Below are 13674 nucleotides of genomic sequence, written 5' to 3' on the forward strand. Positions count from 1 at the left end.
TCAGGCAAACACCGAAACGGGGCTGTGAGATCGGGAATGAGGGCGCGTTAAAACCATCTGAGGCAGCGCGTTTAACATAAACCACCTGGGAACTTCAGCATTTTCTGGGACAATAAAACTAACAAGGCGCCTTTGTTACTTCTTTGGAGGAGAGATGCAAAGAAAGCAACCCCAAAACGCTGAAAATGCTGCAGCAAGGCTACCCGCCGTGTTAAACCCAGAGTTACCCCCGGCAGACAGGGCAGCGTGGTAAAACCGTGTGGCGGGGAGATTTGTAACCTCAGGGCACAAACGGGAGGCGTTTTCCTTCCCGGTGTCAGGATCCGTCCCCATTGTCTCGGCAGCCACTTCAGCCTGGGGCAATTCCCTCACTTTCCACCTAACCCAGCGGAGATCCCGCTCCTGATCCCCTACCCCTGCTGTCTCAGGGACCTTCAATACTCCCTTATAGCCGTCTCTTAAATCCTAAAAACCTCTCTGCCTTCCACCAGCCGAGCCGATCTGCCTGCTTTCGCCCGGAGACCATCCAGATGTGATTATATTATGAGGACAGCCGCCAAGCCATTACGACCGGCTCCTACACACCACTTGCCATCAGGAAGCTGTCTAGACGGCTCCGCGTTAAGGCTGCAAACCCCCCCCCGAGCATTAATTGAACCTACCCCGAGTGTTAATTAAACTTACACCGAGTGTTAAGGGGACGTACCCCGGGGTTTCTTCCCCGTTAAGCCCCGGGGGGGCTCCCCCAAACGCGGCCCCGTCCCCGCCGCGTCCCCCTCCCCGTCGGGGCTCGGGGGGCTCCGGGGGTCGCTCGGTGCCTCCGGCCGGTCCCCGGGCACCCAACCCCGCCGTCGGGGGGCTCACCTGGAGGTGGCTGACGATGCAGTAGGGCTCGGGCTGCCGGAGGCCACACGTGGAGGAGGCGGAGAGGCGGGCGGCGCGGCCGATGAGGAGGTCGCCGGTGGCCGGGTAGCAGCTGCCCTCGGCGCAGCCGGAGCTGTACTCGGGCTCCTGAGCCGCCGCCACCCACAGCGCTGCGGGGCCGGGGGGTGGGAGACACGGGGAGAAGGGAGAGAAGGAGAAGGAGAAGAAGAAGAAGGGGGGACACGCGGTGAAGCCGAGCCCGCAGCCCCCTGCCCCGACGGCGGTGGGAGCGGGGCCGGGCGGTGGTTACCGAGGTAGAGCGGGAGGAGCCCCATGGCGAGCACCGACGGGTCGGGTCGGGTCGGGACGGGACGGGATGGGACAGGAGGGGACGGGACGGGACGGGACCGGACCCCCGCTCCGGAAGCTTCCCCCGCCGCCACCGGGCTCCACGCAGGCGCCGCGGCTCCCCGGGAGCGGCTCCGAGCCGCCGGGCGGCCCCCCCCGGCCCTCCCCCTCGTCCCCTCCCCGCCGAGCTCCCGGCCCGGCCCCTTCCCTTCCCCTCTCGCCGCTGCTGCCAGGGCTGCGGGGAAAGGGGAAGCCCGGGGGGAGCGCTTAGGGCGAGGGGGACCCTCCCCAGAACCCCCCCCAGGACCCCCCGATGGAGCGGGCACCACCGACGGGGCGAGCGGGACGGGCTTGATGTGGGGCAGCGCTGTGGGGTTGGGGGTGCTCGGCCCCGTTCTGCCTCCACACCGGGGTCCCCAGCCCTTCAGGGGGTGCTGGGGGGGCTCAGCACCCCGTAAGGGTGGTTGGAGGGGGCCACCCTGCGTGGCGAGGTGAAGGGCCACAGCCACCGCATGCGGCGCTCGATGGCCACCGAGCAGCCCGAGGGGCCACCAGCCCGTTTGCCATTAGGTTGAGGCACCGCTGTGGTGCTGGGATGGAGATGTTGGGGCGAACCAAGCAGTTTGGTGTTTCAGTGGGGTTTCATCTGCCTGCGTTTGCCCTCCTGCTGCTCTCAGATAAACAGAGAAGCCGGCGTGGAGGTGGGAAATGGAGGTCTCCAAAGCACAGCCCTGGCTCGGCACACGCCAAAATGGGTGCCCGAGTCAGTCTGCGTGAGTTTTGTAGCCCACACGTAGCACGTGAGCTGGTGTGTAAACCTTCACCAGGCACCGGGGTGCCTCGGGAACACTTTGCCCTCGCTGTTTGCGGTCCCTGAATGGAACCACGCGGCGGGCTGTGTGTGCCACAAAACCCTGCCGCTGGGTAAATATGCTCGCCCTCGTTTTACAGATGGGTAAGCAGAAACAGAGAGATAGCGAGCGACTTGCCCTAAAGGTTAAACACCACGTCCGAAACATAACCCAGGGCCCTCAGCTGAAGAAGCGGTGGCTGAGTTTCATTAAAGATGCCCAGGAAATTAAACCATTCTAGCTGCCCGGGCAGGTATTGTTATTCTAAACTTCTTCTGCAATGTGGTCTTTTGAACTCACAAAACTCACAGAATTTCACAATCCTCTCATGTAACTCACAGCTTGGCTTTGCATTTAGGTGTCAATACAACAAATCTGTTTGTCCTACTCAGAAGAAATGTTTTAGCCTGCTTGTGGTTGGCGAGCTGCACCAGTAAACAGCAGAAAGGCAGCGGTGCTCCGCAGCATCCTCCCTGTGCATGTGCCACAGCAGCATGTTTCACTTCCACTGGGTTCTTCTCTGTCCCATATTTTTTCTTTTTCTTTTTTTTTTTTTTTTTTTTTTTATTTTATTGAAATATTCTCCTCCTTATTCTTGTTCTCAGTCTTGCAGAAGTGCTGTCCTCCCCTGAATCTAAATGGGCTCAGCTGGCTCTGTGGAGCACTTCGTGCTGTGGTCAGGCTGCTGGCATTGCTGGTGTTGTGCTTCTGTGTGGCTGCAAGTTTCCTCCAAGAACCAAGTTCGGAGTTGTCTCTGACCTCAGTGGGACCCGATTTACCGCCTGTTCTCTTGTACCACCGCAGTGGTTGAACGCCCAGCAAACAGAGCTGGTGAAATATTTGATTAAATGTCTCTGATCGTATGTGGCATTGGTTAAATGTTGTTTGTATTGTGCTTAATATCACTGAAGTCAAAATGCTGTGTAAGACGATCCCTTTTTCATTATTATTTTTTTCAATAAACAGTTTTTGGAAGCCACCTCTATCCACAAGAAAGAGAACTGGGAGGGAGAACTACAAACAAGTGGTTTTGATCCAGATCAAGCATTTTCACACAGATTGACTTTTCAAAAACACCTTAAAAGGTTTTGTGCCACTTCCAGCGGGGAATGCTACACAGTTTTAGACCTCAGAAGTTGCCACAAATGGACCTGGTGGCCTGTGGCAACCCATCCTGCTTGGTTGGTGTGCTCTGAGCACACAGCTGGGACTCCATGCAGGCTTTTTCCTTTCCATTCCTGCTTTTCTCCCAGCAATTTCTGTTCCTCCCACGGATACCTTTCCTCTCCAGGCCTGTTTTACTGCCTTGTGTTCAAGGACATTTCATCCTGGCAGCCGTGTGGCAACTACCTCCCTGAGCAGCCCAGCCAGCAGTGGCATTTTAGGAGGAAATTCGTCAGCTTTCTGCTTGTGAATTCAGATTTTTGAAGCCGTGAATGAAGCACTTTTGTTTTATACACAATTGAAATTTTAATGTGAGAGCTCCAGCTTGCCTTGCTCAGGTGCAGTGTGGCAGCCACACAAACCTGCAGGAAATCCAGGCTCCTTCCCTGGCATTACCTGGAGGCCTTCACGGGAGCAGCTAGCTGAGCTGTGCCCTCTGGCTGGTGGAGGTGCTCCCTTTAATTATGGCAAAGTCAATCTGTCATACGCTCGTCTGATTACAGCCTAGGGACTTGCAGAGAAACCTTGCACCTCACAGGTGATTTTTTTAAAGTGCTAAAATTCAGGAAAAAGAAAGGTAAAGCACAAATTCTGCACACACCTGCATCCAGGTGCAGTTGCTAGATTATATCAAGGTTTTAATTTGACCCCACCATTTTCACAGCAGGAGCTGCTACACGGGTAGTGCACGTGGCAAGCACGCACTGCTTGGAGCTCCGGGATCATCCCTGAGATCTGCTCCCAGCCGAGCCCCCCACCACGTGCAGGCGCTGCTTTGGCTCCCCTAACTGTGGAAGTTTTATCTCTGATGGATCAACACGAGGTTGCCCTCAGGTAAGGCTTGTTCTGAACGTGCTGCTGGCACAGGGCTGCCTCTGGACTCTCTGGGGCTGGTGTCAGGCAGGCCAGAAGGGGACAAGGTGACTCATTTTTATGAGGAAGAGCCAGCGTTACTCTGCAGGGCAGGATTTCGAAATGGAGGTTTTCCTCCTCCCGGTCTTTTTAAAACCCCAGCCCTCCTGTAGTATTCACCTATCCCCAGCCTCCTCATTATATGAAACACAAGTTCTAAACTAAAATTTAGGACAAATCCTGTGGTGTTGTGTGTGGCTAGAAGACACAGCGGTGTGAACCCTGACTCCTGTGCAGCACCGTGTGGGGGCTGCATTGATGAAAATCGTGGGCAACCCCTCGCTGAACGCACAGAAAGGAGGTATGGCAGGAGGGGAAGCGAGGTTGGAGCTGATTTCAGTATTGAGCATCTGTGCACTGCCATCCAGTGGGCACTGGGGACTTTGCTCCCTGTCACACACCTCTTCAGGTGGCCCAGCACTGAGTGGTTTTGGCGAATATTTGGGGACCCCCTCATGGTCAGGGGTTGCTGGGGATCCCTGATCTGCCTCAGCAAGGCGATGGGGATCGGGGAGAGGTGGGACCGTGGGGGAGATGCTGGCTGTCAGCAGGGATGGCTGCAGAAGCCCATCATAAGTGGTGCTTAGGGGCATGTTTTAGTGGGTGACACTGGTGGTAGGGGGTGGTTGGGCCAGATGATCTTGGAGGGCTTTCCAGCCTCAGTGAATCTGTGATCCTATGATCTGTGTGGCCCCATCGCCGTCCCCATGCAGCCCCAGGGTGTTGTGGGGTTCAGCAGTGAGACTGAGGGTGTTGGGAGGCTGTCTTTGAGGCACTTGGCTGGAGGTCTCTTAGAAATCCCCCTTTTCCATTCCCACCCCAGGCAATGAGAAGTCCCAGGCTGTGGCAGCAGTGTGGTTTTGAGATCCCTCCAGGACAGCATCCTGATTACTTCATCAGGTGTTTTATTAAAAGGTATTTCCTCTTCCCATATGTACCCAACCAGGTTAAAAAATCAAGAGAAAGTTACATTATTCCCTGTGCCAAAATACTGCATACACCTTCAGATTTATGTACAGAGGACAGCCACCCCGTGCTCAGGAGGTGACTCAGTTGCACTTTACCTCATGGTCTGCTCAGCCCTTAGCTTTTGCATGTTGCATACTTGCTTTCCTGCTCTGTAATTTCATTTGTGATGGCTATCACTTGCTCCTCGAGTTGTCTGAGTTGCTCTGCCTTGTCTTGCTTGGTTTGATTCAGGTCCTGAAGCTTCTTCTCCAAATCTGTAAGAGCAAAGTGACATGCAGTGATACACATATTTATTGTGTAAGTAAAATCCAGGGATTAACTGTGCTCCTTTTCCCAGCAGTTCTGGAGGCAGCAAGCCCATTGCAAATGGGGAATGTTATATATGCAACTGGAGGGAAGAGCCTGGCTTCTGGACAGCAAGAGAAACAGGACAGCCTTAAAACAGCTTTTTCTCAGCACGTGCTTTTGTCCATCAGCTAGGATGGGGCAGGACATGGAGCTCTTAAAGCAGTTGTTTAAATGGAAACACTGAGAGGAACAGCATGTCCATCAATGTGTGTAAAGCCTAGAAAAATTGGATGCAATGGCCTTAGGTCGTCCTCCTTTACTGTTTTTTTGCTGGTCCCTGTGAAGCTACACCGATGCGAACATACTGTTAGCGAGTCAACAACACATTATTCACTGCCCGTTTCCAATTCATCTATCACCTGGGTGTTTGGAGAGACTGGAGTGCTTTTAATGCTTCTTCTCAAAGTATCTGCTCAAAATATTTATTCAGCTCCTGCCCTGAAGGATTTGCTCCCAGGATGCAATTTCTGCTTCAGTTCTGCTGATGTTAAGTGGAGGTTTTGGATGTTGAGCAGCGTCCTATGCTGAAGGATTCCCAATGGAGTTGCCCAGACCTTCACTACAAGCAGAATTAGCTCCCCCGTGCAATTACATGAGCCATACTGGCAGTTTGCCTTCCTGCAGGTCTCAGACCGTCACCCACCAGGAGGGGCAGGGTGCTAATAGGCCAGATCCTGACACATGCTGGCCCCTCAGTGTTAGCCACAGATGACCCCCTGACCTAAAATCAAAACTTTTTCAATGTTTTCCTTCTCAGGCAAAGCTGGACGGACAAAGTTACCTGTCTGCCCAGACGTTTTGTGATCAAATCAAGGAATTGAGGCCAGGGGGGTTAAACTGACACCCAAGATGCAGTGATTTGGTCTGCACATGCATGTGTGCCTTCTCTTTTCTGATGGAAAGACAGCTCCATGCAGCTCTCTGTAACATAAGTCATCAGTCCGGTCAAGTAAGAAAAGGCAGAATGCAGAGGAAGGATTGAAGGCCCAAATGCACAAAGCAAGGACATAAATCAAAGCTCCCAGCTAAAGCTGCAGCTAAGTTTTTCAGAGCCCATCTGAGAGCCTGGGACAGGTGGCACAGATTTTGTGCTTGTCCTAGTTTTCCACTGCCTGAGTCAAATCACTGCAAGTCCCTCTGTGCACACCTCTTGACCTCTGCTTATAGCAACCAATGTATGTCAGAAAATGTACATAAGCCAATCCAAATCAACCACTTGGAAACTGAGAAGCTTCAAGCAGGGATTTTCACTAGCTAAATTGTTTTAAACCCAATTTCAGGTGAATCTAGTCTGCTGGTATCTCAGAATGGCTTTCAGTTAAAGTTCCACAATTTCTGCTGCTCACTATGAAAGGGAGAACACCACCTGTTACTCTTCTAATTTTTTTTTCAATCTCTTCAGCCAGTTTTTCCGCTTCTTCTTTCAGCTGCTTCACTTTTGCTAGAGTTGCTTTAGGAGGCCCTTTGGCTTTCAGTCTGTCTTGAAGAACAGTGTACTTCCTTTTAACGGCAGCAAATTCCTGTAACAAAAAGCCATTTCGTGGTTTAGAAGTACCTCATAATTAACCTGTCATATTCAAGGTGATTTTTAGACAGTTTTGGAATATGAATATCCTGTTTGAACCAAACTTAATCTCTTAAATTTAAAGGGGAAAAAAAAAAAAAGAAATCCATAATAAGTGTACATTGAACAGTGCTTTGCAAAACCAGGTATAATTTGATTAAACACACTGCCAGTGGAGCAGTCTAGAGTGTCAATGAAGGGTGAGGATGTAAAGAAAATACAGTGTAAGATTTTTAAAACTTATGCCGTTACTACTTCTTTTGATAGGCCTTTTCTGTAGATTTCTTTTATTTTCCATGAAGCTTGAATCAAATGGAATGAATTACCTGTAGCATCGATTTTTTAAACAATTTTGGGTGTAGGGATATTGACTGGCTACCTCCATTCCATGCTGATTTAGGGTGCCTTGGAGGCTGCAGTTTAGATATCTACTGCATTTCTTATAACCTGGCCACGTAGGTGTGCTCTCCCTTCAGAGCTGTGGGTACCTGGTTCTTGTCACACAGCATTTTAGTAAATTTTCAGCTGCCTCAAAAACTGGAGCTATGGAGCAGCAGCCAGCCACAACCTCCACATAACTCCCACCATATTTTTTCTCCTGAAGGAGATCAGCACAAGATGAATGGCCAGACTGCCTCCATCGCTCACATATTTTAATATTTGGTTTTGTGATTTGCTCTGTTGTGTTTACTGGTGCCCATGGTGACTACGAGTCTTATACACAGTGCGAGGAAGAATGTCACAGAGTAGCTAGAGCAATGTGTGTGTTTTCTTTCATTCAAGCAAACAGAAGTTTGGAGAACCTCTAGAAACCTTAAAGCAATAAGGAAATTAGACTTAACCTGGGGATTGCACACTGTGTGGCATACGGAAAGCTTAGAGTTTTGAGGAGAGCAGGGTAGCACAATTACACTTTTGAATCAAAAATACTATCAAACATATACGCAACCCTTTTTTCCTTTAATCTGTGGCAGAATGGCTTACGTTGTCAATTTTCTGAGCTCGCTTGAATGCTGCTTCTGCCCCTGCTCTTGCATTCGTAGCTTGATTCCTGTTCATCAGCATTTTCGTCCTCAACGTGGCGATTCCACCTTCCACCTTGGACTGTTTTGCTGAAAAGTCATTGAGTTCATCTCCTGTCTTGTTGAGTTGGTTCTCAGCCTAGAACAGAAGGAGGCTTGGTAATGAAGGAGGTGAATGGCAACTGATAAACAAGAGGAGACCCTTATACGTTGTGGTACTGAAATTGTATCTGAGACACATTCTGGTTTTATTTATTTTTACATATACGTTGAGGAAAATTTGAGATGAACCATCTTTTTCTAAGATGTGTGTTGCAAATAAATTAAAAGATTTAAAGCAAGATACCTGTGAGATTTGTGTTCTGATTCCTTTTATTTCTTCATTCAACTTTATGAAGGTGTTTTTGGAGCGTCCTTGGGAGCTCACAGCATTTTTTAGTTTCTCATTAATGTCACGCACAGGTGGAAGAGCTTTAGCTGCTTTGCTGAAAAAGGAAAAAAAAAAAAAAGTGTGTGTAGTATTGTGGTGTGGAGAGGAGGCAAAGCAAGTACACGTTGCAAACGCACCCATGCTCACGGGCAGAAATGTTCCCTCAAGTCCACCAGCAGCTGTTAAAAGTGTGATTTAGCTGGCAAAGCACAACGCCAGTAAAGGGCCTTGTGTGGGAGTGCAATGCTGGTAAGGAAAGCTCACTTATGAGGTGAACATGTTTCCTCCCTCCCCAGTTCTGGCTCTTCTTCCTCACCCATATTTAAGCCTCCCAGTGAACCAGGTGTAATGACCCACATGGAAGTGTAGCTGCCTCGGTCCTTTGCATTCAGCAGGCAGGACCAGGAGTCCTGGGGAGCTGCCACCTCTTGCAGCAGATCAGATCCTTCAGCCCAGGCCAACATGGCTGCTTGCTGCTGCAAAATGGCTATCTGAAATGTGCTGAAATCTGGACTTTCCCTCCAGAGTTCCCAGGACACTGAGTGCCTGGGGTACGGAGCAGTCCTTCAGCATGCAGTGCTGGAGTCAGCCTACTCACTCAGCATCTTGTGCCTCCCCCAGCAGTGTCTGAGCCGCTTCCATTTTCCTGTTTCTCTTATTTGCGTTCAGTTTATACTTCTGACAGTGGGCCATAATGCTTTGGATTTTGCCAAGCATGCTTGTTAGCTCTCGTGGAGTCAGGGGCAGGTTGATTTCCAGGACGTAACTCGCCACCTTCTCAATGTCTTCCGGAGGCGCGCTCTCATCTGCAACAGAAACTGAGCTTGGGATGGTTTGAAGTGGAGGCTTCCTCCCAGCGAAATGTAAAGTATCGTTAGGGTTGCCTAGACATCGAGTTATGTGGCAGAATAAAGCTGACAAGCACAGCAAGGGGGTAAGAGAATTATCTCCGACATTTTGCGATTTAATATTAACGCTTCCAGGTACTGCTGTTGGTGTTGTCAGAGCTGACTGAGCTGAGGATTTGAATCCACTTTGAACTGGGTTATTAAAATTCTGATGCAGAACTGAACCCATGGAAGGTTTTAAGTCGGCATGAGGCACAGCCAGATGTGTCAGAGCCCATTTCTCCCTCGGTCCCCAGATCAAAGAGGCGCTGGGGAGACCGGGGTGTGAAGGAAGCTTTCCAAGCCAGCTGGTGGGAGTAATCCCTTCCCTGGAGTTACCACAGCGCTCAGAAAGTGGTTCCTCCGCTGCTTAATGAGGAAAGCTCAGCTGCAGAGGGGAATTTGGGACAGACTGAGATGGGATGGGAATTTACAGTAGGAAAAACATACTTTAACAACCCCTCTTCCAAATGCTCTCACCCCAATACAAACTGCGCTAAGAGGTGCGGGTACCCAGGGTTTGAGTAGCTAACGCCTTGCAAAGTCCCATCATCACTTCTGCTTTCTGCTCCCTTCCCCTTGTAGACAAGACCTGAGGTGATAAGGCAGTTGAAACATGCTACGTTTGTGCTAACTCTCCAAAGTAACTTCCCAAGAATTAAATAAAAGGCAGTTACTGTGCAACCAGGCAAGTATTTCTGAGAACTATCTTCTGTCAGAATGCATTAATCTAAAACCACTATGCCCGTTGCTGTAGAGTACAGCAGCTTTGATGTAATTGTACGCATTTTAGCTGCTATGGTGCAGAAACTTCAATTTACAAACCAAAAATTGATGAATAAATCCTTTACAATTATTAGTAAATACCATATGTCTTCTAAGACACATAAAAGAAGAGACAAAGATGAAATTCTGAGTTGCAACCAAATAAAAATACGAGTCCACTAAGGACTTAAATTGACTTTTTCCTTCAAATTCAGAAAAATAACTTCAATGTTCCTGAACAAAGGAAGTCCTCTGCCCTCACTCCCTCGCTGCTGTTTGGATATGGAGGTATGAATGCCAAAGGAATGCCAACATGCAGTCCTTAGAGAATTATGAGATCAGCTACATTCAAGAGATTATACTAACCCAGTTGAACTCCTTTTATGTGTGTCTGGTAAAAGACATTTCTGCAATTGTGAGGGTGGAAAAAGTTTTAGGGCATGTATTGTTTTTGTTTTTGTTTTTTTTTTTTTTTTTTGGTTTTTGTTTTTTGTGAGGGCTGAAGTCCTACCAGAATCCTTTGATTCCTCAAGTTACAGTTTTACGGAGAAGATGGAGCAGTTTGTCATTTTGTGTCCTAATTCCCACGCTCCCTACAGAGAGCCTCTATTTATGGGCCGGGAAGAAGAGGGTGGAATAACAATTTGAGGGTGCATTGAAGATGCCTGGATGTTATATGTTGTATGAAATTACATTAGCGGACCTTTTCTCAGATGAACCAGGAACCGAGGGAATTACTTGCCTGCTTCAAATTAAGTAAATTAATAAAAGATGACAATCAGAACATAGCAATCTATGGGAAAATTAGTACAAAATACCATCATCTGGGAAAAAGGAACACCACAATCAAAAAAAGATGCACAGATCAGGACGTAGACAAGAAATTTGATATGCCTGCAGCTAGACCACTTTCTAGCCATCTGTTATGTTAACATTACATTGAAATATATATACATATATATATATAGACTCAGAAGGAACTTTCCTTGCATGTTTACCTATCAAGAAGTCTTTCACTTTTTTGATGAACTCCTTTGTGATTTCTTGGTCAACTTCAATCTGGTTCTTAGCTCTCTCCAGTTCCCCATTAAACAGCGAACCTTTCAGCTTGGTGTCTTCTGCCATCTTTCTGATGCTTTCAACCTGGAAATACTATCAGAAACAGCAGTGCCAATTTCTGGAGGCTGTATATCATTGCTTGGCAAGTTGAGCTCTGACAGATACTTTTGATACAAGCCTCAGCTGGAGTCACTTGTCGAGCTTTTGAAAAATCTGTAGTAGGAGACCACTTTGGGGAGCTCTGGAAGCTGTTACATCATGGCCTTTGGCCTTAGAAAAAAACTAAAAGACAACCACTTCTGTTTCTAAAAGAAGGTGCTGACTTATTTTCTGTTGCAGTATTGCACTGTGTCATCAATCAGATTCAGTACAGAAAAAGCATATAATTTTATTTGCCTTTTCACACGAATTACTGCTAAAAATGTGCTTAAAATGACACAAGTAAAAAAGCTAGAATGAATGATTGTCTTTTAAAATTAAATTTTGCCATTAAATTAGTATATTTGATTATTTAACTGATCTTTAGTTAGTAATTAGCTTAATTACCAAACTCCAACAGTATTTTGCTTTGTTGGGGGCTGTGCTTTACTCTTAAGGAAATGCACAGGGATGGAGGGAAGAGATTCACTGTTACCTTAGGCAGCAAGAAAAACAATGATGTTTTTACTTCACTGCTGTCCCTGCATGTTTTGGGGCCTCAGTGTGTGCCCTGATGGCTCATTTCTCCCCCTGATAGCTGCAGAGCAATGTCGTGTGGACTCTAGAAGGAGGAAATGGATGCCCAGACACCCTGCAGGGAGGGGACAAAGCCGCAGCAGAATGATGTTTCTGTTGGAAAATGGTTTTTGCCTATCACTGTAACTGGCGTTCTCTCTGATTGTTAATGAGAACAAACTGTCTTCGTTGTCATCTGGGGACTTGTCTGTTTTGCTTCCTTTGCACATGTGCATTGGACACGCTTTGAGTTATTTTCAGTGTTCCTCTGTAGTAAAGTGGAGCAGCCAAATACTCGATGCCCTTATAAACATTGGGGGGGGGGGGGGAGGCAGAAAAGCTTCAGCTTGAAATTATCTGCAGTAATTCCTTAATGGCAACCATAATAATAGTAAAATGAAGCTGTATAAATTGAGCTTAATGATATGCAGAGTAATAATATCAATGCAATAAACGTGGGCCGTGCTCAGGCTACTGACAAAGGGCTCCATTTCAACCTTTCCCAATAAAATTATAGACAACACTAGCCTCATGCTACCAACTTCCATAGGCACAGGACACCATGACCCATGAGATCTTGGAAGCTGTGAGGAGGAGGAAGGCATTGATAGACATAGTTGTTTGGTGGGACTGCCTCTAATACTCACGGCACTGACCCATGATACATCTATTGTGCTGGGATGGAGTCCATGACTAGATCACTGCTCTTTGTCCAAGAAGCAGCTGAGTTTTTGTAGATTTGGGACTTACTACTACCTCTTTGCTCAATTTAGCTATCCACAATTCACCCATCCAAATCTAAGCCAGCTGTTCTTGCAGAGTGAAAAAAATAAAACAGAAAACCAGTACCTTCAGGCAACGACAGACATATAGCTGGTATGGTGAAAATGAAGATGGAGTTGTCTGACAATTTCCACTGATTATAAAAGGAGCGTGGGTGACTGGCTGTGATGTAGCCAACTCCATCCCTGTGAAGGGAGGTGGCAGGACCCCCATCCTTAGCTCCCTCTCTGATTGTAAGTTCTAGAAGCAAATTACCCTTTTCTGATTCCCAGGAACAGCTTTTCCCCCCCAAATGTGACAAAGCATCCAGGGAGAGCAGAGGAAGAGCTTACTTTGCAAAGACAGCAATGCTGTGGGAAGCACAAAACTCCCTGGGTTTTGAGGGTTTTAGCATAACTGTGGACTTATGGATAGGACACCGCTCATGCATGATATTTCCCAGGAGAGGAATGCCCTGTTTCCCATCCTCCGCCCATTGCATTGAACAAATATAAGTTTGATATGTGTACCTGATTCTCAGGTTCCCGTAGCTGAGTAGTCAAGTTGGTTAACAGGACAGCAGTCTCCTCAGCCTTCCTGAAGGCTGAGGAGGAGAGGGGAAGAGCTCCGCTGCAGTTTGGGCCACCACCACAGGCTGCTGCAGCACAGGGCAGGTTCCCTGGCACCCCGCAGATCTGAAATAAAGAAGATGTTCATGTCAGGACTCCTCTGGGCATCTGAAATAACCTCCTGTGGGAAGGATGTTGGGCATAATGTGAACGTTGAACATTGCATGGGATTTTCCCTGAAACACACGGTTTAATATCTCCAAAGACAGGCTCACGGACTGTAACAGGACTCCCTTCCCAATGGCACCCCCAGCTCCAACCTCCTCCTTGTAGGAGCCATTTTGTGGGCTCTTTGTGTTATATGTAGAGCTTTGTTTCACTCTATGGCAAAACTACTGAAACTGTCCCCTGGCCATATCCAGTCCATGGGGCATCCAAACCCATCC

The 13674-nt window shown here is 48.2% G+C and overlaps 2 protein-coding genes and 1 long non-coding RNA gene across 3 annotated transcripts in view; 1 reads left to right on the forward strand and 2 right to left on the reverse strand.

The window, feature by feature from the left end:
- Positions 1 to 1386, reverse strand: part of LAMB1 (laminin subunit beta 1) — a 40430-nt gene extending 39044 nt beyond the window's left edge. The window contains exons 1-2 of the mRNA XM_038175878.2: positions 1175 to 1386; positions 865 to 1034 (exon numbers count right to left, since the gene is read on the reverse strand). Coding sequence (XP_038031806.2) covers positions 865 to 1034; positions 1175 to 1199 — 195 coding nt within the window. The 5' untranslated portion in view covers positions 1200 to 1386. The remainder of the gene's footprint in view (positions 1 to 864; positions 1035 to 1174) is intronic.
- On the forward strand, positions 1034 to 4453 carry LOC106018431 (uncharacterized). The gene is made up of 4 exons (XR_011806541.1): positions 1034 to 1178; positions 2164 to 2316; positions 2669 to 4061; positions 4312 to 4453. It is a non-coding gene; the product is annotated as an uncharacterized lncRNA (long non-coding RNA).
- Positions 4454 to 5044: 591 nt separating this feature from the next.
- Positions 5045 to 13674, reverse strand: part of LAMB4 (laminin subunit beta 4) — a gene marked incomplete at its 5' end in the record, with an annotated part of 40562 nt that continues 31932 nt past the window's right edge. The window contains 7 exons of the mRNA XM_027459019.3: positions 5045 to 5362; positions 6823 to 6976; positions 8005 to 8181; positions 8389 to 8527; positions 9071 to 9278; positions 11123 to 11276; positions 13190 to 13354. Of these exons, the coding sequence (XP_027314820.3) occupies positions 5223 to 5362; positions 6823 to 6976; positions 8005 to 8181; positions 8389 to 8527; positions 9071 to 9278; positions 11123 to 11276; positions 13190 to 13354 (1137 nt within the window). The remainder of the gene's footprint in view (positions 5363 to 6822; positions 6977 to 8004; positions 8182 to 8388; positions 8528 to 9070; positions 9279 to 11122; positions 11277 to 13189; positions 13355 to 13674) is intronic.

The sequence above is a fragment of the Anas platyrhynchos genome, chromosome 1 (assembly GCF_047663525.1).
Source record: "Anas platyrhynchos isolate ZD024472 breed Pekin duck chromosome 1, IASCAAS_PekinDuck_T2T, whole genome shotgun sequence".
NCBI lineage: Eukaryota > Metazoa > Chordata > Aves > Anseriformes > Anatidae > Anas > Anas platyrhynchos.